This window comes from Hippichthys cyanospilos, chromosome 10 (genome assembly GCF_059441005.1).
Source record: "Hippichthys cyanospilos isolate Australia breed blue-spotted pipefish chromosome 10, RoL_Hcya_1.0, whole genome shotgun sequence".
NCBI lineage: Eukaryota > Metazoa > Chordata > Actinopteri > Syngnathiformes > Syngnathidae > Hippichthys > Hippichthys cyanospilos.
Genome location: NC_142378.1, coordinates 6,876,637 through 6,897,962, shown reverse-complemented (window position 1 = coordinate 6,897,962; position 21,326 = coordinate 6,876,637). Strand labels below are relative to the sequence as shown.

General features: G+C 41.0%; 3 protein-coding genes across 6 annotated transcripts; 2 read left to right on the top strand and 1 right to left on the bottom strand.

Annotated features, from left to right (window-relative positions):
- Positions 1-6,305: 6,305 nt before the first annotated feature.
- echdc2 (enoyl CoA hydratase domain containing 2) lies at positions 6,306-10,108 on the top strand. 3 transcript variants are annotated; one of them, XM_088425427.1, is made up of 12 exons: positions 6,306-6,403; positions 6,481-6,720; positions 7,456-7,523; positions 7,587-7,674; positions 7,871-7,957; positions 8,050-8,142; positions 8,559-8,615; positions 8,713-8,775; positions 9,301-9,425; positions 9,690-9,740; positions 9,809-9,856; positions 9,930-10,108. In XM_088425427.1, the coding sequence occupies exons 2-12, from the start codon at positions 6,549-6,551 to the stop codon at positions 10,005-10,007; spliced, it is 930 nt and encodes a 309-aa protein (XP_088281553.1). In that variant the 5' UTR covers positions 6,306-6,403; positions 6,481-6,548; the 3' UTR covers positions 10,008-10,108. The 3 variants fall into 3 exon arrangements, 2 of the variants coding, with proteins under 2 accessions (XP_088281553.1, XP_088281552.1); XM_088425426.1 differs by having other exon boundaries at positions 6,318-6,720; XR_015866959.1 differs by lacking the exon at positions 9,930-10,108 and having other exon boundaries at positions 6,316-6,720; positions 8,713-8,778; positions 9,305-9,425.
- Positions 10,109-10,155: 47 nt separating this feature from the next.
- zyg11 (zyg-11 family member, cell cycle regulator) lies at positions 10,156-18,381 on the bottom strand. Its single transcript, XM_088425425.1, has 18 exons — positions 18,037-18,381; positions 17,794-17,959; positions 17,357-17,568; positions 16,497-16,814; positions 16,305-16,418; positions 16,039-16,155; positions 15,710-15,850; positions 15,462-15,638; positions 14,629-14,693; positions 14,431-14,530; positions 14,315-14,365; positions 14,085-14,246; positions 13,866-13,913; positions 12,880-13,077; positions 12,754-12,806; positions 12,544-12,641; positions 11,591-11,783; positions 10,156-11,515 (listed from the first exon to the last, which is right to left on the bottom strand). Exons 1-17 carry the CDS (start codon positions 18,058-18,060, stop codon positions 11,602-11,604), a joined length of 2,226 nt encoding a protein of 741 aa, XP_088281551.1. The 5' UTR covers positions 18,061-18,381; the 3' UTR covers positions 10,156-11,515; positions 11,591-11,601.
- Positions 11,387-20,955, top strand: coa7 (cytochrome c oxidase assembly factor 7). 2 transcript variants are annotated; one of them, XM_088425428.1, is made up of 10 exons: positions 11,387-13,027; positions 13,872-13,935; positions 14,091-14,278; positions 16,045-16,234; positions 16,329-16,386; positions 16,554-16,872; positions 17,381-17,521; positions 17,816-19,171; positions 19,250-19,390; positions 20,416-20,955. In XM_088425428.1, the coding sequence occupies exons 8-10, from the start codon at positions 19,066-19,068 to the stop codon at positions 20,862-20,864; spliced, it is 696 nt and encodes a 231-aa protein (XP_088281554.1). In that variant the 5' UTR covers positions 11,387-13,027; positions 13,872-13,935; positions 14,091-14,278; positions 16,045-16,234; positions 16,329-16,386; positions 16,554-16,872; positions 17,381-17,521; positions 17,816-19,065; the 3' UTR covers positions 20,865-20,955. The 2 variants fall into 2 exon arrangements, with proteins under 2 accessions (XP_088281554.1, XP_088281555.1); XM_088425429.1 differs by lacking the exons at positions 11,387-13,027; positions 13,872-13,935; positions 14,091-14,278; positions 16,045-16,234 and having other exon boundaries at positions 16,307-16,460.
- Positions 20,956-21,326: the final 371 nt, after the last annotated feature.

Here is a 21,326-nt window from a genome sequence, read left to right as displayed (position 1 = left end):
TTTTCTCTGTCTTAATCATCACCGGGCCCCAAAGCAGCGGCAGCGCCCGTCTGAATAACAAACACAGATATAACAGACCTCGTCTCATATGCTCCACTGGCTAATTCCTCCCCCTTCTGTCCCCCTTCTGGCGGCGTGTTGACTTCATTATGCATATTCACGTCGAACTGCAGCCGCCAGTTTATTCATTAATTTGACAGTTTTAATTGCGGAAGTCAGCAGAACATTGGATGTTGATTGCTTATTTAAATATTATGCAGGTACTTGTTAACTTTTCCATACGGGCAAATGAATAAACACAAAATATTGCAATTTGTGAAATGAGAATCTCTATTGTTGAGTATGTCTTTGAGAATGAATGTAGATTTTTTTTTTTTTTTTTGGAAGGCGCCAGCACACCTGTGGTCCTAGTGAAAAGCGGTTAAGAAAACGGATGGATGGAACTTAATTTGGAAAAATTATACATTTTTGCTCAGTTGGAATGTTTGGATTGGAATTTAAAATTTTAAATAGATTTTTGGTGCTTGGTTTTGGTGTTAGGGATATAAAGTAGAAAATTTTGTGGGTATTTGTTTAACAATTTTGTCAAATTTTGTTAGGTTCAGGCAACTTAGAACATTCAATAAGGAACAAAGCAGAGAGAAGATAACAAACTTTTTCTCGCAAGGAGAGTGGACAGAAATCTTCACTTTCTGAAAGCTTGTTCCAGTCTGCTTAGAGACCCTTTGGTCCTAGGTACAAAAGTCATTGCTGCCCTGAAGGGTTGGGGGGGACATTTGGCAACAATGTAAACAATCGGTTTATGATCCTGAGGAAAGCAGTTTAGACTCCATGCTAGTATCTTGTTCCTCAGGAACATCACACGCAACCGGTCGGGTCACAGGCCTGTCTCTTTCATGCAGCTCCTAATTTACCAATATAATGACTGCATAACAAACATACTAACTGATTGCATAACACACATGGTATAACGGTTGTGGTGCATTGATTCTAACAGTTTTGGTGAAAATTTTTGGACTATTGGAAATTTTTTATACATTTAAATTAATTATAAACCACCTGTGGAGTAACTAAGCTTCTGTGGACATTAATTGGTAATTAAATTTTTAGGTGGAAAAAGTCGAATTTTGAAAAAATAATACATATTTGGAATGAGAAAATTACTTTTGGAATATGTTAAAATTGATTATTTGTTTTACACTCTCACTTGGAAGTAATGATGAACAATTGTACGTTTGAAAGCTTTGGTGAAGCAGTACGTGGCTCTTTGCCCACTTGTATAAACTAATGTTTTTTTTCTTTTTCTTGGGTGACTCATCTTTAGTATCAGTTTCCATCAAAGTAAAATTCAAAACAACTTTTTGTGTTCCGGCATGGACATTCACCGGCTTTTATCATGTGCTCCTTCCCATCCCAAGAGTGAAAATGAGTATTTATAGTGACATTAAACTCACTTGTGTGTGAAAGAATCCATGAAAATGAAAATGTGCGGCGTACACTTTCCCGCCCTGGTAATTATGAACCGGCTGCGGCCATTCATCAGCATTAGGCCGCTTCATTAGGCGAAAATGACAGAGTAAGGGAATGGGTGGTCACCTCTAGTGCAAAAAAAGTGCTTAGATGGCGTGACCACTGCAGACAAATGACCAATAATCATCTTTTTAATTTTTATTAATATTATTTTGTATATTTTCCACTTCTAGAGAAGTTGAGGCAAATGACGGGCAAATATAGTTGGAGAGCAGAAACATTTTGTACCACTTGGAGAGACTTTAGGGAAACTTGCTTGGTGTAAAGCAGTGGTTTGCAAATTGGGGTCAGTGGCCTGACTTCAGGGGGTCCGTGAAATAATTAGGGTGTTTTGGAATTGATTTAGTTTATCTTTTAGCAGTTACAGATCTGTGTCTTGTTTGGCGTTGTCTTTGTTTTTTTGGCGCCACCTCTGGCCGCTGTTGATAGTGCAATTTGTGTTGGGGAAGGACGGCGTGTTTTCAGTTGCGAGCAGTCGCTGTCGGTGCGCACGCATTGTTCCTTCTTTTTCTGAGATCTGACCTACGAGTGTCTGTGAGATGTGTGTTTTTTTTGTTGTTGTTTTTACATTGTTGTCATTTATGCTAATATGACCAAAATTAGTTGTTTATTGTTCCAACTTGTGATTGTGGATAACGTGGTTGCTAATGTTAGCTTTTTATTTTGTGCTAGGTAATTCCTTTTGGTAAACGTTAGCATATGCAAATGTTTTGCTTTGATAACTAAGTACAAAGTCGTTTGTGTCTAATCATTTGTATTTAATTCAGTTATAATTTGAGAGTCCCTTGCTTAAAGAATGAGATTCAGTAGGAGACCCATTACGTTTGTTCTCCAAAAAAGGATTGTGAATCTTTCCATTTTGCAAAGTTCTTTTCAGTAGTTTGGAATCCACATTTCTATTGGCAAAGGAGGGAAGAAAGACCCGCACGTACGTTCTGACTTTTCACGTCTTTTCTACACTTCTTAACAGCATCCTTAATTGTCAAGCTAACATTCCTCCCTTTGGCTATAATGCTTTCGTCTTGGTGTAGTAGGTCAACGCGGGCATCTTGCCTCTGAACTTTTCCTTCAGGATGTCGGGCTCTTTTTATTCCCCCTCAGAACACGACCACCGCCATCATTCTACAGGTAATGTAATTGAAGCAAAGGGCAAGATCATCCCTCAGTTACACTGATTAGGTTTATAGCTTCTGGTGTGTGCGGGCGTATGTGTGTGTCCGCCTCAGTCCAGAGTTGCCACATTATCCAATTTAGCAGTTAACTTAATTGACCTTATCTGTGTGGACAAAAGTAATGACACACCTGGCATTTTCTTTTTTTACACTTTTCATCTTGCAGCATTTTGGAGCAGTTGGAGACTTGTCTTTAGAAAACTGCCCCCAAATATAGGTGTAGATTCAGTGGGAGATCTATGAGGATTGTTTCCCCAAAAAGCTTGTGAACTTTACTGATTTTCATAGTTCTAGGTGATGCTTAAATCATTCAATCCCAAAGACATTTTTTTTTTGGTACCTATTTGTGTTTTTTCAAGTCTTTGAGGGAGGGTCTAAAATGTCTGGTACTGAATGTTTTTAGCAACTTGAACAAAAGACTGAAGAATGTGTGGATTTGGTGATATTTGTTCCATTAAAAAAGTTGGGACTCCTGGGTTTCTTGTCAGTACTTGAGCAGCAGTATTTTTTAACCATTTTAATAATCCTGCAAACTTTTTGTAACATTCATTCACTCCTATTGACTGCTATTGATGTGAAAACTCATTTGAAAAGATTTGAAGAATGAATTCTTAATTCTATTTCGGCTTTTCTTAGTTCTGTCCAGTGCTTAAGCATCAGCAATTTTTGATCATTTGAAGAGTTGTGATGTGTCCCCACATTTTTGCCCAAATGGTGCAAATGGGGTAAAAAATAAATAAATAAATAAAAAAGGTGTCTGACTGTGTGCATTAAGCCCATAAGTTGACGGGCGACTTACTTTCCTCAGTTATCTCTCCTTATCTGTCTGAGTGCCCAAATTGCACTCAATCTAAATGATAATTTTCCGTTGCTTTGGAAAACGATACAGTGCAGGGAAACACTAATGGAGATCATCATTTTGAACTCCTTGTCCACAGTCTGCCGTCTCTCGCTTCCACTGAGCAAGCGGATGGTTGAAACGTGACAAGATGTCCGACAGAAAGGTCAATCATAATGCCCGCGACGCATCGCTTCGTTGTCTCGCTCCTTGGCGGGAACAAGGAGAAAGGCAGGAACAGGATTGCTCTCAATGACTCATGTGAGCTGTCGCCACCAGGCCTGGCTTTGGCTGAAATGCTGGACAGCCGCCAAGATGGTTTACATTATGGATGGGCAAGTACTGATACTAGGTATTGGGTCATACCAGCTATGTTTGAAGGTATTAGTCCTATCGAGTACTCATGGAAGCTGCTGATATCAGTCACTGATATCCAGCATCAAGGAAAGTCCTCCTAGCCAATATTTGGCTCTCTACTGCAGCAGTTTGACACATTGGCGAATGTCACACTTTAGTCATTGTGTAAAAGTAAATAAATATAGAAATATGTGTTGACAGTCTGCATGACAGAAAAACTCGCCGAAAATGCGGAGAAGGCCAACTTAAAAATAGGCCTTAGTTTACTAAGTAGTGTATTGACACAAATGACCTGGTAGGCGTGTTTCACAGTGTAACATCTTCAATCGTCTTTCTACTGCAACTTGTTACTCCCTATCTCCAGTACAAACAACACTACATTGCTCTGAAAACATGTTTAATCTGCAACTAGGGCACTAACATCTCAATTAGACTGATTTTTAACACGCGGTATCTGTCGCAAGTATTTACACATGGCTTAAGCTCAGGTAAAGCTACGTCTGGCATGAATTAGCTGCTAGCTAGCAGAACTTCGGTGCTCCATATAGGCTGGCATGATAGACTCTGCACACATTCCAAAAATGATTTGAAATTTGTTTTTCAAATGTCCTTTGTCCTTCTAGGTAGAACTCAAACAACAGCATATTGGACCAGTTTCACATTTGTTTTTGGAGACTTGGTTTAGGGAGTCGATGAATGTTTTTAATCATAGACTTGTGTTGTTTGTGATCTTTGAAGGATTTTGACACTTTTAGTTCTAGTCAGAACTCAAGCATCAGCATTTTAGGGTTTATTGAAGTAAACAAATTGTGGATTTAGTGGCAGATTTGAAACCTTTGTTCTCTAGAGAGGATTGTGGTTTCTTCCCTCTTATAATTCGTCAGCGCAAGGACAGTTTTTGAGCAGCTGTAGGTTTCTGTTTATAGAGCTGTTTGAAGTAAGCAAAATGTAGATTTAATAGTGGGCCCATGGTGGTTGTGCTCTTAAAAAGGATAGTGAATCTTTACACTTCTTAATGTTCTAGTTGGTACTCCGGCAGCAGCCCTTTGGACCAATAAGCTTAGTGAAGCATGCCACATAAAATAACTTTGTCCTTTAATGTTTGGCCCGCAGGTTGTTAAAATAGCGATCGCTGTTCACCGAACAGGTCATAAGTCTGGCGTCTCCGTCTGTGTCCTTGACCACAGAGCATCGGTGTCACTCAGCGTCCGTCAGGCTCACGTTGTGTTTCACACGTTAGCAATCCCGCGACCGGCATCACCTACCACCAGTTTTCCGTCTCATTGCCTTCACACACACACACGAGGAGGGCAAAGGAGGCGACCTGTTGCCCTCCCGGAACCAGAATCTTGCCAATCCGTCGGGTAGCGTTTCGCTTGACTGCCAGCGTCAGTGCTATTCTTTTACGTCTTGATATTACACCTCATGTCTGGGCACACACACATACACGTCTGCTCAGTCGTTTATATCGCCGTCTGGCTGTAATTGCATAACCTGTAAAGAGCCACTCAATAATGCATGGTCAAAGTAGTCAGGCTGGAAAACCTGTGTGTGTGCGGTTGTCATTACAACCAATTGATTTTATGTCTGGCCAAAGTTGCCATATTGTTTTACAACAGTTATTGACTTTATATGTGAGGACAAAAGTAATAAGACATTGAATTTTCATTCATCATTACTATTATTTTTAATGATATTTGTTTATATTTCTGTAAGGAAAATCGAATATTTTCTAATTATGTTTAAATATAATATTGAGTATGACAGTAAGAATCAAGCAAGTTGACGTGCATGATTTGCTTTTGCTGGTCACAAATAAATGAATAAATAAATAATTATAGATTGGCCGAGCCTTGTTTCACACAAGTTGCATTCAAAGACAACGTGAAACACTGCCTAAATGACAATCTTGGACAAAGAAGAACATCTTGGATAAATTAATTTTAATAATTGGATAAACATTTAATTAGCATTTATTTGTGCAATTAAAGTGTGTTCTCTGTTTTGTTTCATTTTTTTTATACATCGCTGTATATAAATACGAATAACCTAGTGTCTTAATATGAGATTAAAAATATATGAAGAACAAGCGGTAGGACTCGCTACATTTTTGTACTTCTTACTCCCCGTGAAGATGTAAACGGTGCTTAACTGTCATATCCGTTGATCCTTTGTTTTCTTCTTTTTAATTTTTGTATTTTTGTCATAAGTTTATGGTTGCAATAAAAATAACTAATATTCTTGAATTAGGCATCCAAACAGCCCTGACCAATTCTCGCAATAAAACATTAAGAACGGCGTACTAATGTTAAATTTGGTAACTAATCGGGCCTGGGCCGCCCGGCCACTTCTGACAATAAAACATTAATTTTCTCATGTCCGGGCCAAGAAGTTGTACTTGAACATCACGCAAGTCCCACTGCATTTGCTCTTCGCGCCTAACATCTGTAAAGATGCGTCCATGAACACTCAAAACGTCAGCCAAAAGAGAATCCACGCTTAAAAAGTAACTTCTAAAAATGGTTCTGAGGACAATGGTAATATTTAGCTCTGAAAGCGCCTCCTCTGTCCTCTTACAACCAGGAAGAAACTCGGGGCAAACTTCCTTCCAGCAACTTTGCGGATGTGCGTCAGCCACTACAAAAGCAAACATGTCGTCTCTACTCCGCGCCGTGTGGTCGTCGCTCGCAGGTTCACAAGTGCCCCGAATGCTGGCAGCCGTAGCCGGCCACGGTTGCTCTCTGAGCGGCAAACAACGGCACACGGAGGCCGGAAGTGGAGCCCTGGAGGTGGAACTCAAGAGGCTGTCCGGAAAGGACGAAGGTAGTCCCAGGAACACTCGCCATATTCATGCTAAACATCACAAACGCAGGCGATTTTATTGAAGTATTTATAATGGCACATATAGCTGGGTACAGTTTTACAGAAGCGTTGTGGGCTTAGTGTAGCGTAGACAATTTTGACTGGCAAACTCGTTCGAACGTAATTGTTGGCTAAATGCTAAAAACATAGGATTTCGTCCCATAGTCACAGGCTATTAACATGCGCATGCGCAACGTGCACCTACTAGAAAAATGCCCAAACAAAATAAAATGGCAGCAAACTTAATTACATCATTTGCTCCAATATATCCATTATAGGAAATTGTTAATATTGACATCTCAGATTATAAATTCTTGTCGATACACGGGCAACATCATTTTGAATCACTTGGAGATTTTTTTTTTCTTAGGAAAACTATGACTTTAGTTAGATGGTCATAATGTGTGTTCTGCAAAAATATGTACTTTTTACATGTCCCCTAGTGTTATCACTTGAGTTGCAGCATTTTGGAGCAACTGGATAATTACTGATTCTGATAAATCAAATACATTTGGCCTCATACCACAATTGACTGTGTGGCGTCCATTTCACACTTGTCAAACATTTCTAGCGCGCAGCAAGTTAACTAATCATTGACTCAAATTATTCAACACATTTTGAAGTTCCATACTTGAATCATTCCTGTTCCAAGGCATTTTGTACCTGTGCTCAAAAGTGTACACTCTCCTTTTTCAGGCATCGCGGAGGTGCTCATGTGCAGACATGAGGCCAGGAACGCTTTGGGCCATGTGTTTGTGTCACAGGTGCGCATACACGGCCTCGCACATGCTTACGCACACGCATGACGATGACATATGTGTGAGCAGATGAGGGAGCTGGTGTCCTCGATGTCCAGTGACTCGACAGTGCGCGTGCTTGTCTTCAGGAGTTTAGTTCCTGGTGTTTTTTGTGCAGGTGAGTTCAAATAGAACGGGAACAATAAAACACTTAAAAAGCTCGCTTCAAAAATGGTTTGACTTGAAAAGATGTGAAAATAGGCTAATTTGTTGGATTTTTGATGCATAGGTTTTCTAGAAATTTTTGCTCCAAACTTTTGAGACATTTTCCCAGTTAAAACAGCTTCCATTTTAGGTTTTGCTGGTCGTTGCAGGCGCAGACCTAAAAGAAAGGTCTTTAATGAACAACCAGGAGTCTGATCTGTTTGTTCACGGATTGCGATCCCTCATGACTCAGATTGGTGAGAGAAAGAAAGAATTGTTAAATTTTTTCATAAGTAAAATAAATAAATAAATACATCAATTTGACTTATTTTTTTTGTGAGTTGTTCAGCCTTATTGCCAATGCCCACCATAGCAGCCATTGATGGTGTGGCTGTGGGAGGTGGACTGGAGCTAGCCTTGGCCTGTGATCTTCGCACTGCGGGTGAGTGACCTTTGACCTTATGAGGGGTCATTTTACCAAATATTTTGGATGTGAATTTCATTTGATGCTCTTCTGAGCTTTACGTTTGCAGTAAGTTTTCATAACCTGTGCTGACCTTTGAGCTGTATTTTTTCCAGAAAAATTTAGATCCATTTGAATCTTGAGGCACATTTTCACACATACAAAAACGTTCTGACTTTTGTGGCATATTTTTACAGACGTTTGTTCAAATGTTACAATTCTCGAATTGCATCTTTCAAAAAACTTGCGAACAGTTGGTTGTCTCCATGTCTCAGTCCTGTGATTGACAAGGCGACCAGTCCAGGTGGTCTCCACAGACATTCAGTAGCTGCTTAGGCCTTAATGATGCTCATCATGGACGACCTTGACTCGCCCCCTTTTGCTTTTTTCCCCAGCGCGTTCTGCGCAGATGGGCCTGATTGAAACAACGCGGGGACTGCTCCCGGGGGCCGGTAAGACGTCACGCTCTGAAATCTTTACCAGGGGCAGAAAAAAAAAAAACGGCATGACTTTGACGTTTTTTTTTTTTTCCCCCGTTTTGCGGCACAGGAGGAAGTCAGCGGCTGCCTCGCACTGTGGGACTGACACTGGCAAAGGAACTCATCTTCACAGGTGGTATCTGAACCCGCACAAAGTCAGAATCTTATAAATATATGTAAATATTGACCATAACACACAATGCAATGATAGTTTTCTTAAATTTTTATAGATAATCTTATTTCTCGTCAGTGTGGCAAGGGGCTGGGAAATGTTTTCTTTTTCCGAGGGAGGGCTTTGCAAATTTTAATTGAGAAGCACTGGTAGAATGATGAGCATTTGTTTAAATACTAGTGCCTTAATTTGCAGCTGAATAAGACCGAGTATTAACAGGCTGTTAGGCTACTTCAGAATCCATAGTAGGAATGAGCGTGGGAGTGTTGTAACGGTACATCAAGTAGGCAGTGCTGTAGTGACAGCCTTTTTTTTTGTGTGGGGGGGCACCACCGAAGCTGCAAAATGTGAAGTATAAAGTGGTCAGGGAACAATATATAGAGTACTGAACAATTGCAGGTTTTTTTTTTTTAAAGCAGGTGTTCACTACACAGTCAGAGGCGAGTGTGGAGTAATATATATATATATTTTTTATACTAATGACAGGGAGGCGCGTCGGGGGGCAGGCAGCTGCCGAGATGGGCTTGGTGAACAGAGTGGTGGAGCAGGACCAAACCGGAGAAGCGGCGTACGCGGAAGCGCTCGGCCTGGCCAGAGAGATTTTGCCTCAGGTCTGCCTCCATCTTCTCCTCCTCAGACCATTAAATCCTCCTTCCATTGACCCTTTTTGCACTCCCCGCGTCTTTCTCTGCGGGCTTCTGTCGTGCCGTATTCCTTCTACTCCAGCTCAGATGCCCGCAGCCGGCGAGGCCACAGTGGCAGCGGAATGAGAAATAGGCCAAACATAGCATACAGAATACGCTGTACTGTAAAGTTAAAATTGTTTTAACATACAAATATTAGAGTAAACATCTAATGGTCAAACTGTCTTCCAGGCTCCCATCGCTGTGCGGATGGCCAAAGAGGCCATGAACCGAGGCATGGAGGTAACACAATTTGTTTAGTATCGTTGACTTTTTAACTCCAACGTGACTGACATTGGACGCCTAACTAGGTTGACATCACTTCAGCCATGGCCATAGAGCGGATGTGCTACGCTCAGGTAAGCCACGACTCAACTCGTTAGCTTGCGTAAGTGTCCCTCTTAAAAATGGCGGTTGCGTCCACCATTTTAGGTCATCCCAACCCGGGACAGACAGGAAGGAATGGCGGCCTTCATAGAGAAGAGACCTCCGCGGTACATTGGTCAATAAGATTTTTTTTCCCCTCTGAGGTAACAAACACTAACTCTGACAGGAATTAAGTCAAAAATGTCATGTATGATATAAGTCAGCTAAATAAAACTTTCCATGCATGTTTTTTATTTCCTAATTCGAAATCATGACCAATAGTACCAATGTAGACACTTGCACTCTTATTTTTTTATTACAATGACTCAAATCATCAGGACCAACATAATAGCACAGTAAACAATAAAATAAATGTGACACAACTCTATATAAGCTAATACAGTTTCTCCTTGAAAGCATATTTACACATTCCATTACAGCATTGAAGATTAAACATGCTCACTCATGGTATACATCTCACAGGGCTAAAATCATGTTACGAGAAAAAAAAAGCCATAAAAATTGTCCCGGTTGTATAAAATTACAGGAATAAAGTCGCGATTTTCCAAAAATGAAGATGTAAAGTTAAGAGAATAAAATCAAGATCGTGAGAAATAATTGATGGTTTGAGATTAGACGTAATGATAAGAATAGTCATTATGTTTATAAGTGTGTAAGTTAAAAAATGGGAAGAAAAAGTTGCACAGTTGCAAAAATATTGACATCAGATCTAAGCATTATGAAAAAAAAAATGTTAGGAAAATAAAGTTACTTTAGAGACAACTTGACTTGAAAATTAAGCCGCGTAATATTGCATGATTTTTTTTGTAAAATTGTCACATTAAAGCTTGGAAGTTGTGACCATCGACATCACAAGAATAAAAACGAGAACAGATTTGATATGTTACGAGCATATGTGTTAAAACAAGCTGTAATATTACCACAATAAAACTTTTTTACGAGAATAAACTTGCAATTTCTAGGGAATAAACTGGGAAAAAGCCGTAAAATTGTGTGATGATAAAATTAAACATCCCAGAATAAAGTTGCAGAAAAAAATTTATATTGTGACCTAATTCTGACCAAAGCATGTTCCAACAGAACCAAAGGTTAACATTGCACAATAGCAGGTGAAAAGTTACAAAAATTATTAGATAAACTGTAAAAATCTCATGTAAAAATTGGGACATTTTCTCTTAACATCACAATTCGATTTTTGTAAAATCAAGATTTTCTTCCTTTCAGTATTATATTTAATTCATTCTAGCCTTCATTTCTTTACTAATTATTTTCGCATTTTGTTTCTTGTAAAATTCATTGAGATCACGTTTCATTATCGACTATTTTTCTCATACATTTACAAATTTCTCCTTGTAGAATTCCGAATTTGACACTGTAACCAAAGCATACCAGCACATTTTACATGTCCACTGTAGCTTAGGATACAGTCTCCGTTTTGATAGCCTTAATTTTCTCATAGACAGCACTCAAGTTTCATTGCGGCATGCTGCAGCTCGTCAAACAAAATCTCATAAACTTTGAAGCATAATTGTAACATTCGTATGTAACATAAATAAGGTTTGTGTGCAAACAATTGCGTTACTCTCTGTCCATTCATTCGAGACTCGCTCTGGCCTTGCAGGATTGCTTACCTGAAAGACAAACAGAATTAAGACACTGCTATACTGACCATAATACTGAATTATTATGATCATTTTTTTTTTTACCCCGGTAAAGTTTATTGATGCGGCGTCAGCCTGACGGCAGTGCGCTGGCCCGTGCGGGCTCGGTGGCGTTCGAGGCTTTCCAATATACTCTCGGTAAGATGCCCGACGTCCGGGTGGGTTTGCGGGTTGGCGTGCACCCGCTCTAGCTGCTGCAGGCCGCCCTCCTCCAACAGCATACTGCAATAGCGCCCGGCTGTGCACACATATACACACTAAATTTTCGCAAAGGCTGTAGAAGTGTAAATCACACCTATTTGTGAAACTCTCCAGTCTTCCTTTTTTTTTTGTAACCACAATTAGACTATACAGTGGCTAATGGGGAAAAACACTGAACTGGCAGAACGGTATAAATACAGGTAAACGAACACTCCCAAAAATTGAAGAAAATTTACAATATTTTTTTTAATTGATTGCACCTATTTATCACTTCATATAGACAGAATATGCTATTAAAGTGTGTATTTTGAGTTTGGGTTGGGATGCTCCACTAGTATACGCAACCAGGCATGTTACTGTTGTGTTGGTGCAGTATTCTAACAATCTGATTGTGTCGTTGTTAAGTTAAAAACATGCTGGTGCTGCTATTATTTCTTACCATGCCAGAATGCTCAGTGTGTATTGAAGGCACACTGTTGCTCTAACCAGGCAGCTTGAATAAATAAAAGTTTTCAATAAAAACAGAAATTGAAAAACTTCCTTGTATCATTGTATGGAATAACCCTCTAATGTTACAACCTGCGGCTTATAGTCTAGTGCGGCCTATATGTCACAATAATTAAGTTTTTGTTAACATTTTGGTTGGTGGGACTTATAGTCCAAAAATATGGTACTTTTGTTATGTGTTTAGTATTATTGTATAATGCATGAATATTTTTCGTGAATATTCCACAGACAAGATCAATCTCTATATGTATCTAATGAAATGCCCAGGGAGTATGCATTGTGTGTCTCACCGTTCTTGCTGCAGACATGCTGCATGGCCCACGCAGCCCACAGCTGGACACCTGGCGTGTGGAAGCACTCCAGCAGGGGGAAAAAGGGATTAAATGACCTACAAGGCAACACACGTTTATCAGCAATATTTTATGCAGGGTTATATTGGATATAGAGATCTTAAGTTGGACGTCAAGAATATCAAATAAGTCCTCTAATGTATTTCTTACCTGTAGGCTACCATCTCGCAGTCAGGTGCAGGCCATTTCATGATGACGTCATGCTAGCGGGACAGTGAGGCTTAGTCTTTTTTTTTTTTCATTTTAAAATCACACTTTCCCGTTCGCCGCTCTTACCAGCTGTTCCAGCAGGGAAGACCTGAGATCAGGGCCGAGCGTCCAAGCGTCCTTTCCCCGTGACGTCAGGTGCGCCAGGATGCCGGCGGCGAAGTAGCTCACCTCCACCTCTGGGCTGTGCAGCAGAGTCCTGATGTGGTCCAGGAAGGTGTGCACCATCAGTTCGCAATGCAGCTCGCTAACCTCCGCTATATTGTTCTAGCACGGGACAAGAAAGTAATGCAGTCACCCAGCGCTGTACAATACACTGATTAGTCTGTTTTTAGCAAAGCTAACGTGTTACATTAGCGCCCTCTGCTGGAACCTCGTTACATTTCATATCGTTTTTTGGGCTTCACTTGATTTTTATTATTCGGCCATTTTCAGTGGCAAACAGTTACTATTTTTTTTCATAAACATTTTATTTAGGATGTCAACCCGTAGACAACTGGGATAGGCACTAGCAGCCCAGCAAGCCTAGTGAGGATATGCGGCTATAGAAAATGGATAAACTATTTGTACAATTCATTCTTTAATGTCAGACATTAAAAAAGGAAAGCCTCCTCTTGACAGCCAATTTGAAACATTTTGACAGTCCATAGTTATAATTTTTTAAAATGTTCTCAAACCTTTTTTCTACCCATTCACATAACAAAACGAACACACACACAAAAACGTAGTTGACAGCAATTGACGTTGGTGCTCCTTGGTAACATTTCTGTGGACGTCATTTTACATTAATGGCGCTCAAAGTGTCAATACCTTTTAAAAACACATTTCCCACTTAATTATGTAACAGTGATGCAAATTTCTCTTAGCCTGTCTACTGTTTTAACCTGTTTTGAATTTAATGAGTGCATTTGGCTAGCAGACACTTGGCCTGAGAAAATTATATTATTTGGTTGATTTTGATTTTATTATAAAATGCTTCATTCCTTTAAATTTTGGCAACTGACTATGATGCAGCTTTTCTTTTTGACGTTGCCTTATAATTACAAGTTACTCACCAACAGGCCGAGAACCTTCTGCTGAATGGACGACTCGTTCGGGAAGGACTGTGGAGAAAGGGCATAACAAGTGAGTCACTCTACCCACACGGGTATACATTAATAGACAATGTGTGACATGAAGGCGTGCATGAGTAATATAAACATGTTTAATAACATATCTTATTTAGGTATTACGAAAAACTGCTATTTAATTGACTTGTCTGTGTCTGCATGTACCTCGAGAACCTTGATGAAAAGGTCAAGCCCTTGGTTCTCTATAAAATGGCGGCAAGTTGTGGGTGACTCATCAGTGAGGTTCCAGAGGGCGCTCAGGGTGAATTTGAGGGTGGCGTCCACCATGCCCTGAGTGGCCTTCTGACGTACGATGTGGAGAAGTTGCTGCAGGGGACAATTATTTCAACCATTAAAAGGTGAACACTTTAACTAACTAACATTTGGATTGTTACCTTAACTATGAACAATTCTGCTCCCAGCTGAGCCGTTTGCTCTGTAGACAACTGGGGAAGACATTCAGAAGTTCAATAATTGAAATGTATAGGATGAAATAAACAAACAAGCATACCTTTGCAGCCAGGATAGAAATAATAGCCACAGCCATCCTCTGCATATTCTGGTCCTCATGATTGCAAAGCCACTGCATTACAAGTTTAGCTGCCTCAAACCTTGAAAACATGCACCAAAATTGGGAAAAATGTTTTTGAAAGCTGCGTTTTTTTGCTATGTACCTAATGTTTTGGCCAGTTAAGCATTCACTTCTTACCTGTTAAACGGCACCTCTTGTAAAATGCGGTCGCTGCAGAGGGACAGCAGACAGTTCTTTTGCAACTGGAAAACGGAGAGGAACACCATGCTGTCGTTGTACAAAGTACATAAACACTACTGAGCCATCAAACAAAGTCCCAAATTGGATGTTTTGAGTCTGTCGCTGAAGGTTTTCAGTACAACATGATATACAAGCCTCCCCTTTCTGTTGTTATGCTCCTGATGTTGCAGGGGATATATGCAGGCAAGACTATTGAGCAACCATGCAAACACATGCAGTTCACCTGGCCATTGGTGCTATAGGGAGCGCATCCAGGCAAGTGGAGGCCACTTTTCAAAGGCATTATTGTCTAGCCTCAAAGGTTACAGCCAATATAATTTCTATTTGTATGGCACCTATTAATAGCCTCACATTATCCTAATTTTATACATTAAGTAGGGAAAATTGTGTAAAAGTTATTTTAAACACTTAAATTACAGTTCTATGTCAAGCTTTATTTTTGTAGGCGGAAGACCTTATGTGGAGAGCATATGTGCACTACTAAGCCACTAGCTACAAATCTGAAAGCCTGATGCTCATGGGTTCTATTTATGATAGTAGAAATACACGGTTCAATCCATCCGTCCTTAAGTGGAGTGCTAGTCCCAAATTGCATAATTTTGAGGCCCATTTCATACCACTGCTATTTTTGACAAGATGCGAAATTCATCTATCTTGTAGAGGGTTCATGGGCAAGTAGAGGTCATACACACTCCTGGCCACATTCTGCTGAACCAATTTGAAATGGGAGGCTAAGTATAAGAAAAAGACCTAGTTAAGCAGGTCTCTACCTGCTGGTGGTTGGGGAACGTCCTCATGGCCTCCAACAAAAGCTGCGTGACGGTACTGAGCAGGCGGACGGGCATGCCAGCCGCCAGGTCCTGCTTGGTCAGGTTGAAGACGCAGGCGCTCGCTGCTAGCTGGACGTTGAGTGTCGCCTGGTGGTTCCTCATGCCGAGCACCACCAGCTGCAAAGACATCTTTCAGTCCGACACCAATATAGTGGAAGCGTGGTCGACGCAACAGTGTGCGCCCGCACCTTTAAAATGTCAGGCCGGGGCTTTTCCATGACGTGTGTGAGACTGAAGAGGTAGAAGAGTGCTTCTCTCACAAAGCCCTCCCGCTCACTGTAGCGGCGCAGCGCCTCGCAGATCTGTGTTTCGTTAGCTTCCCCCGTCACCTGATCAAATACAAACAATCGTGATCTATTCCAGCAGTGGGCAACCTCTCACGGTCAACATTTAATTGACTTATTTTAATCAATGAATTAATTGTACATTAAGAAAGAAAATGTAGCCGTTAAATATGTAAAAGCTAATTTAAATCCTGCTTTATTTGGTTATTCTAACTTTGGATTGGGGAACCTACTTTCAGGTTTCCATCCCCGGAGAGGAATTCGGAAAAACCGGCGTCCGTGGCGAGAAGTCCAACAAATGTCATTTGTGGTCTCTCGTCCACAAAGGCCTTCACGGCCGCATCGGTCACCTGTAGAAACACACCTGACTGTCAACAATGTTCTGGGGCACGATGGAAATATGGAAATTTGACTTTTCAAGAACTTAAAGTGAAGAACTCCTAATTACGTAACTCACTGGACAGTGTTTGGAAAAAAAAATACTGATCTTTTGGGTTACCTGTTTCCTTCCTGACACATCCAGGGAAACAAGAGCGGGAAGGATACCGGGCTGTCCAAGCAGCTGACGAGCGATGTCAGAGGTGAATTGTTTATCATCGCTGATATCCAGATGCTGACAACAAACAGATTCCACAAAGAAAAAGTGTAAACATTTGTATGGCCCCTCTGTATGAAGTCCACGTTGGCTCACCTGCAAGACATCCAGCTGGCCAATGACACCCAGCAATTGTGTGGTACTCATCTCCAGCCTCTTCAGCTGGTGCAGCGTGAGCGAGCGCAGCCTCTCCTTCAGGCCCAGCAGCGGGGTCAGGTTGGTGACTGACGTGTTGGACAGATCCAGGCTCTCCAGACGCGGCAGCGAGCACACGTCAGCCAGACCCGAGTCGTAGAAGTCCACGTTGGCCAGCGAGAGGGAGCGCAGGCCCTGTAGGGAACTGAAGCCGTGGCGGCTCGGCTCTTCCAGGGAGGACATAGTGAGGCCAGTCAGCACCAGACGCTGGAGAGACTCCTAACCCATGAGAGATGCATAGGGTTCATCTATTTGCCATTGTGAGGAATGCAAACAGGCAAGTGGAGGTCATACACATCTATAGTCACACATTTTCTCTTTGGAAATTCTTGTATCATTGTCATTCTCTTAAAGGGAGTGCATACAGGCCATTAACACCACACAACTGAGCCCAAGGTTTAGTTAGAGTTTCACATCATGACTACATCTGATGGGCAACAAAACTGCAGGCTCGACAGATGGACTTGTGACGTTTAAAGGAATTCATACAGTTAAGGGAATGCCATGCACACAACTGAATCCCCACAGACTACATTTGCAAAGAATTGATCATTTAAGTATAATAGCATTGCGATTTTGGACAGCAGATTATATGTTGTTGCGCTCATGTTGTAGCGAGTGCATACATGCAAGTGGCAATCATGCGCAATACTACACCACTATTATTAAGCTCAATGTTGGATCATTAGAAGTCTTGTATCATTACTTTTTTGATGAGGCATGAACTATAGGTTTGTAGGGAGTGTGACATATTTTGTTACCTGACAAAATTTATTGGTGGCCAGCCCATGCAGAATGTCAGGAATGGTGAGGTCGGCGTTGACCCGGGCAGCATCCAGCTCGGAGAGCCTGTGAGGACAGAGGGCTCGCTGGAAGGCCTCAGCAGATATACGTGCCGTGCGAATGCACGCGCGCCTCAGCCGCAGGTATTCGCAGTTCCGGAATATGCCCACAGTGCTGTCATTCAGCAGGCCTGCCATAGATATGCACATTATTTATTTTTTTTACTGGCTACATTGTTGTTTTAAATTAGAAACATCCAAGTCTTTGCATGCACAACGTTGGTGGAAGCCCATACAGACTAAAAAAAAGATAAATTATACAGACATATTGTTGTTATTCATTTTCACTATTGTATTTTTACCGGAAATATGTATTGTGAGTACTTTTGCAAGCCCTAGCATGTCGTGTGTTTTACCCTCGGTTGCCATTTTGGCCAGAAGCTGGTCTGCAAGCTCCTGGGGGAACAGCACTGCCTCCCGGAAGCACAAGGACCCGTCGGCTCGCTTCAAACACAAGCACTCCAGGTTCTGACTCACGAAAGTGAGGCACAGGTCTGTCAGGCTTGCCGGGGACGCCTCATCCTGCAGAACACACAGCAGCATTTCGTCGAATGCAGACCCCAGACCCAAAGTCAAAATATAGAGCGTGAGAAACCTACCGCATCGAGAAAGCTGGAGGCCATTGTTGTGGAACTCGTCTAACTTTTGCGACGGGGAAACTGTTGTCCTTGGCCGATCCTCTCGCCCGATCGCCGGGACGACTGCTGAGGGGACGACCGGGGAAGCTAACAAAGCTAACTAGCTAGCTCACTTGTCATCACCTCCGTTCGCTCTCCGAACCGCAGCGTCGACGACTGTCCAGTTTGTTGCAAATCATGATTGATAGGTATTTACAGTTTTCATGGTATGTCACCAGAAGCAGTATAAGCACGTATTTGCAGGTTTAAGCGAAAAATGAGAGCGGTCTATTTTTGATGCGACGAACCGTAAACAAGAGGTCACAATCCCGGAAGGACATTAGTAGAGTGGGCGGGTCTACGGTGACTGGTGAGGACCAATAGGTTTTAAGCCAACGATATTTTATCCTCAAACATCACGAATTAAACAATATGAATTAATTATTTATATTTTCTTGAGCTCAAACTAGAGAACGGCAACAATGGATAGCAAAGGCAGTGCCTTTTTTGCGATTGTATCCGTTTTTGACACTTAACTTTAATTACGTCATCAGTACAAAGTCCTAAATATAAAGGATTTTTTAAATTCACATCAAACATCATTTATTTTTGTCAACAGAGGAATAATGACTAGTAATATCAACTGATTTGAAAAATAGCGGATTATTTACGGTAAGCGATAAAATACCATTGTGGGGGAGGAGAGGTTAAACAGGAAGTAAAGAATGGGGAGGCGGATCCGAGGAAGTCTATAGATTGCCAAAACACATGCTAACTGTACGGTCGTCTGTCGCATCGCTCTTTTCTCGCTGTAAAGTCAACCGTTCGATTTTATACTGTATTTGAGCTCATTAATGTAAGGATACATGTAAGCAGCTGCGGAAATAGTTAAAAGTTGCGCCGTTGAAACGCAGGTCATATGTAGCGCAACAAGGTCACAACGAGCAAGTGGTCGTGTAGCGAGAAGTTGATTACATCACTGGACATTAAAAATATTTATTAAACATCACAATGGCGGGACTTATAAATTTTGAAGATGAGAAAGAAGTGGCGCAGTTTCTGGATAATTTGGGTGTGGAGTACAGCTTCCAGTGCTATAAGGAGAACGATCCCGAAGGTAATACTATACTGTGTTACTTACCCACGTGTGTTTTTATTATATGACATATTTTGTGTATGGTTTTAATTTTGACAGGTTGCCATAGGTTAGCAGATTACATGGAAGGAGTGAGGGGTAACTACGAGGCTACTGCACAGGTGCTCAAACACAACTGTGACAAACATACTCACGCGGAAAGCTGCTACAAGCTGGGTGCATATCATGTCACAGGCAAAGGTACAAGTGATTGATGTTTCTGTCTGAATGTCTATGGAAATGTGCAGCTTATAATTCAAAGTATATCACATCATCTGTCTTTCTGGGCTGCACAATTAATCGAATTTTAATTGCAATCACGATGTTGGCTGCCATGAAGAAATAAGCTGATATTTTAGCTTCGGGGATATTAACATTTAAAAAGCCGGCAATTGTGCATGTCAAATCAAGCACTTTGTCATCCAACCACCAGGGGGCATGGTTTCCCACATGTTTGCATGGCGTAAGCTGTTTTTCTCACCCTAATATATTATTTACCAGTGTGAAATGGTGTTGAGTTTCACACCTGATTCCTAAAATATACAGTACTAGCTTTCAGTTGGGACCTATTTAAAAAAAATCGTATTGGCAAAATAATTAGAATAAATTCGGTTTGAAATGATCGAAAAGTACATTTTGAATGGTAATTGATTAAAATTTGCTTAAAAGTAAAGAATGTGCTTGGTTTCAAAGTAGGCTTCATTTTTTTTCATTGATTTGCACTCAGCAAGTAAGTTAACTGTTGCCCTGTTTGCCAAGTTTTCGCCATGTTTTGGGTGAATTTAATAATTTACTTTATTTTTTGTTTATTATAGTTATTTGTAAGTGTCAAAGCTTGAAACCTTGTTTAGATACTGCTTGTTTAAAAAAAGAGCAATAAATAAACCTAAAAAATATCGAATAATCAAAAATGATGAATAATCATGATTTCAATATTGACCAAAATAATCGTGATTATTATTTTGGTATCAGTATCTACTTTATAGTATTTTGTGTGTGTGTGTGTGTGTGTGTGTGTGTGTGTGTGTATAAAAAACAAAATACTACAAAGTAAATACTCTCATATCTAAATGTCTAAAATAGTGACCTTGTTCTTGTAAAGTCAGAAATGTTAGTGCTTTTAATTTTTGTTCTATCTTTAAAGAATTCTAATCATGTTTTTCTCCTTAGTTTTTGTCTATGTACATTTTCAAATCTTAAATTGTGAACACAAATGTTCCCTTCAGGTGGCGTGAGTGAGTGCCTGAAAAGTGCCTATTCATGTTTCATGCGAGCATGCAACGTCGGCGGGAAGAAGTCCATCGACGCCTGCCACAACGTGGGTCTGCTGGCTCACGACGGGCGGGCCATGGAGGGCGGCTCCCCCGATCCCGATGCTGCCCTCCGCTATTACGAGAAGGCGTGCGCAGGCGGATTTGCCCCGTCCTGCTTCAACCTCAGCGCCTTGTACATCGAAGGCAACGCTAAAGGCGTCAAGCCGGACATGGCAACGGCGCTCAAGTATGCTATGCGGGCCTGCGAGCTGGGACACGTGTGGGGATGCGCCAACGCCAGCCGCATGTACAGGCTGGGCGATGGCACAGAGAAGGACGATAAGAAGGCTGAGGAGCTGAAGAACCGGGCCAGGGAACTGCACGGTTCACAAAAGGAGAAGCAGCTCAAATTTGGGGAGTGACAAGAAGAGACATGTGTAGTGTATACATGTGTGTGGGGGTCCATCTTTTACTGAAATTGTAAAAAAAAAAAAAAGAAAATTGTGAAATTTTCATTGACTTAAGAGTCTTGTGTACTTAGTCTGCAAAATTATTTAATTTTGGTAATGATGTGGAAAGGTGGTAAAGAGAAAGAAAAAGCCTGGAAATATCAACAAAATGTGTCCCAAGTATTGCTCTGAAAAACGTCATGTGAAGAGTGAACCCTATCAACGATAATTTCTCAATTTATATGGTTCCACTGTGTGGCAAGTTTCAGATATTGCGAGTGGGTCTGGACTGTTAAAAAATACCTATTTATTAATGTACACTTTTATAAAAATCTTAAATTCAGTACCTATGCTAATGCATGTGGGATACTGCAGTGTAGCATTTGGGCCACCGGATGGCGGTAGCGTAAAAGGCATGCCTTTAATCCTATTAAG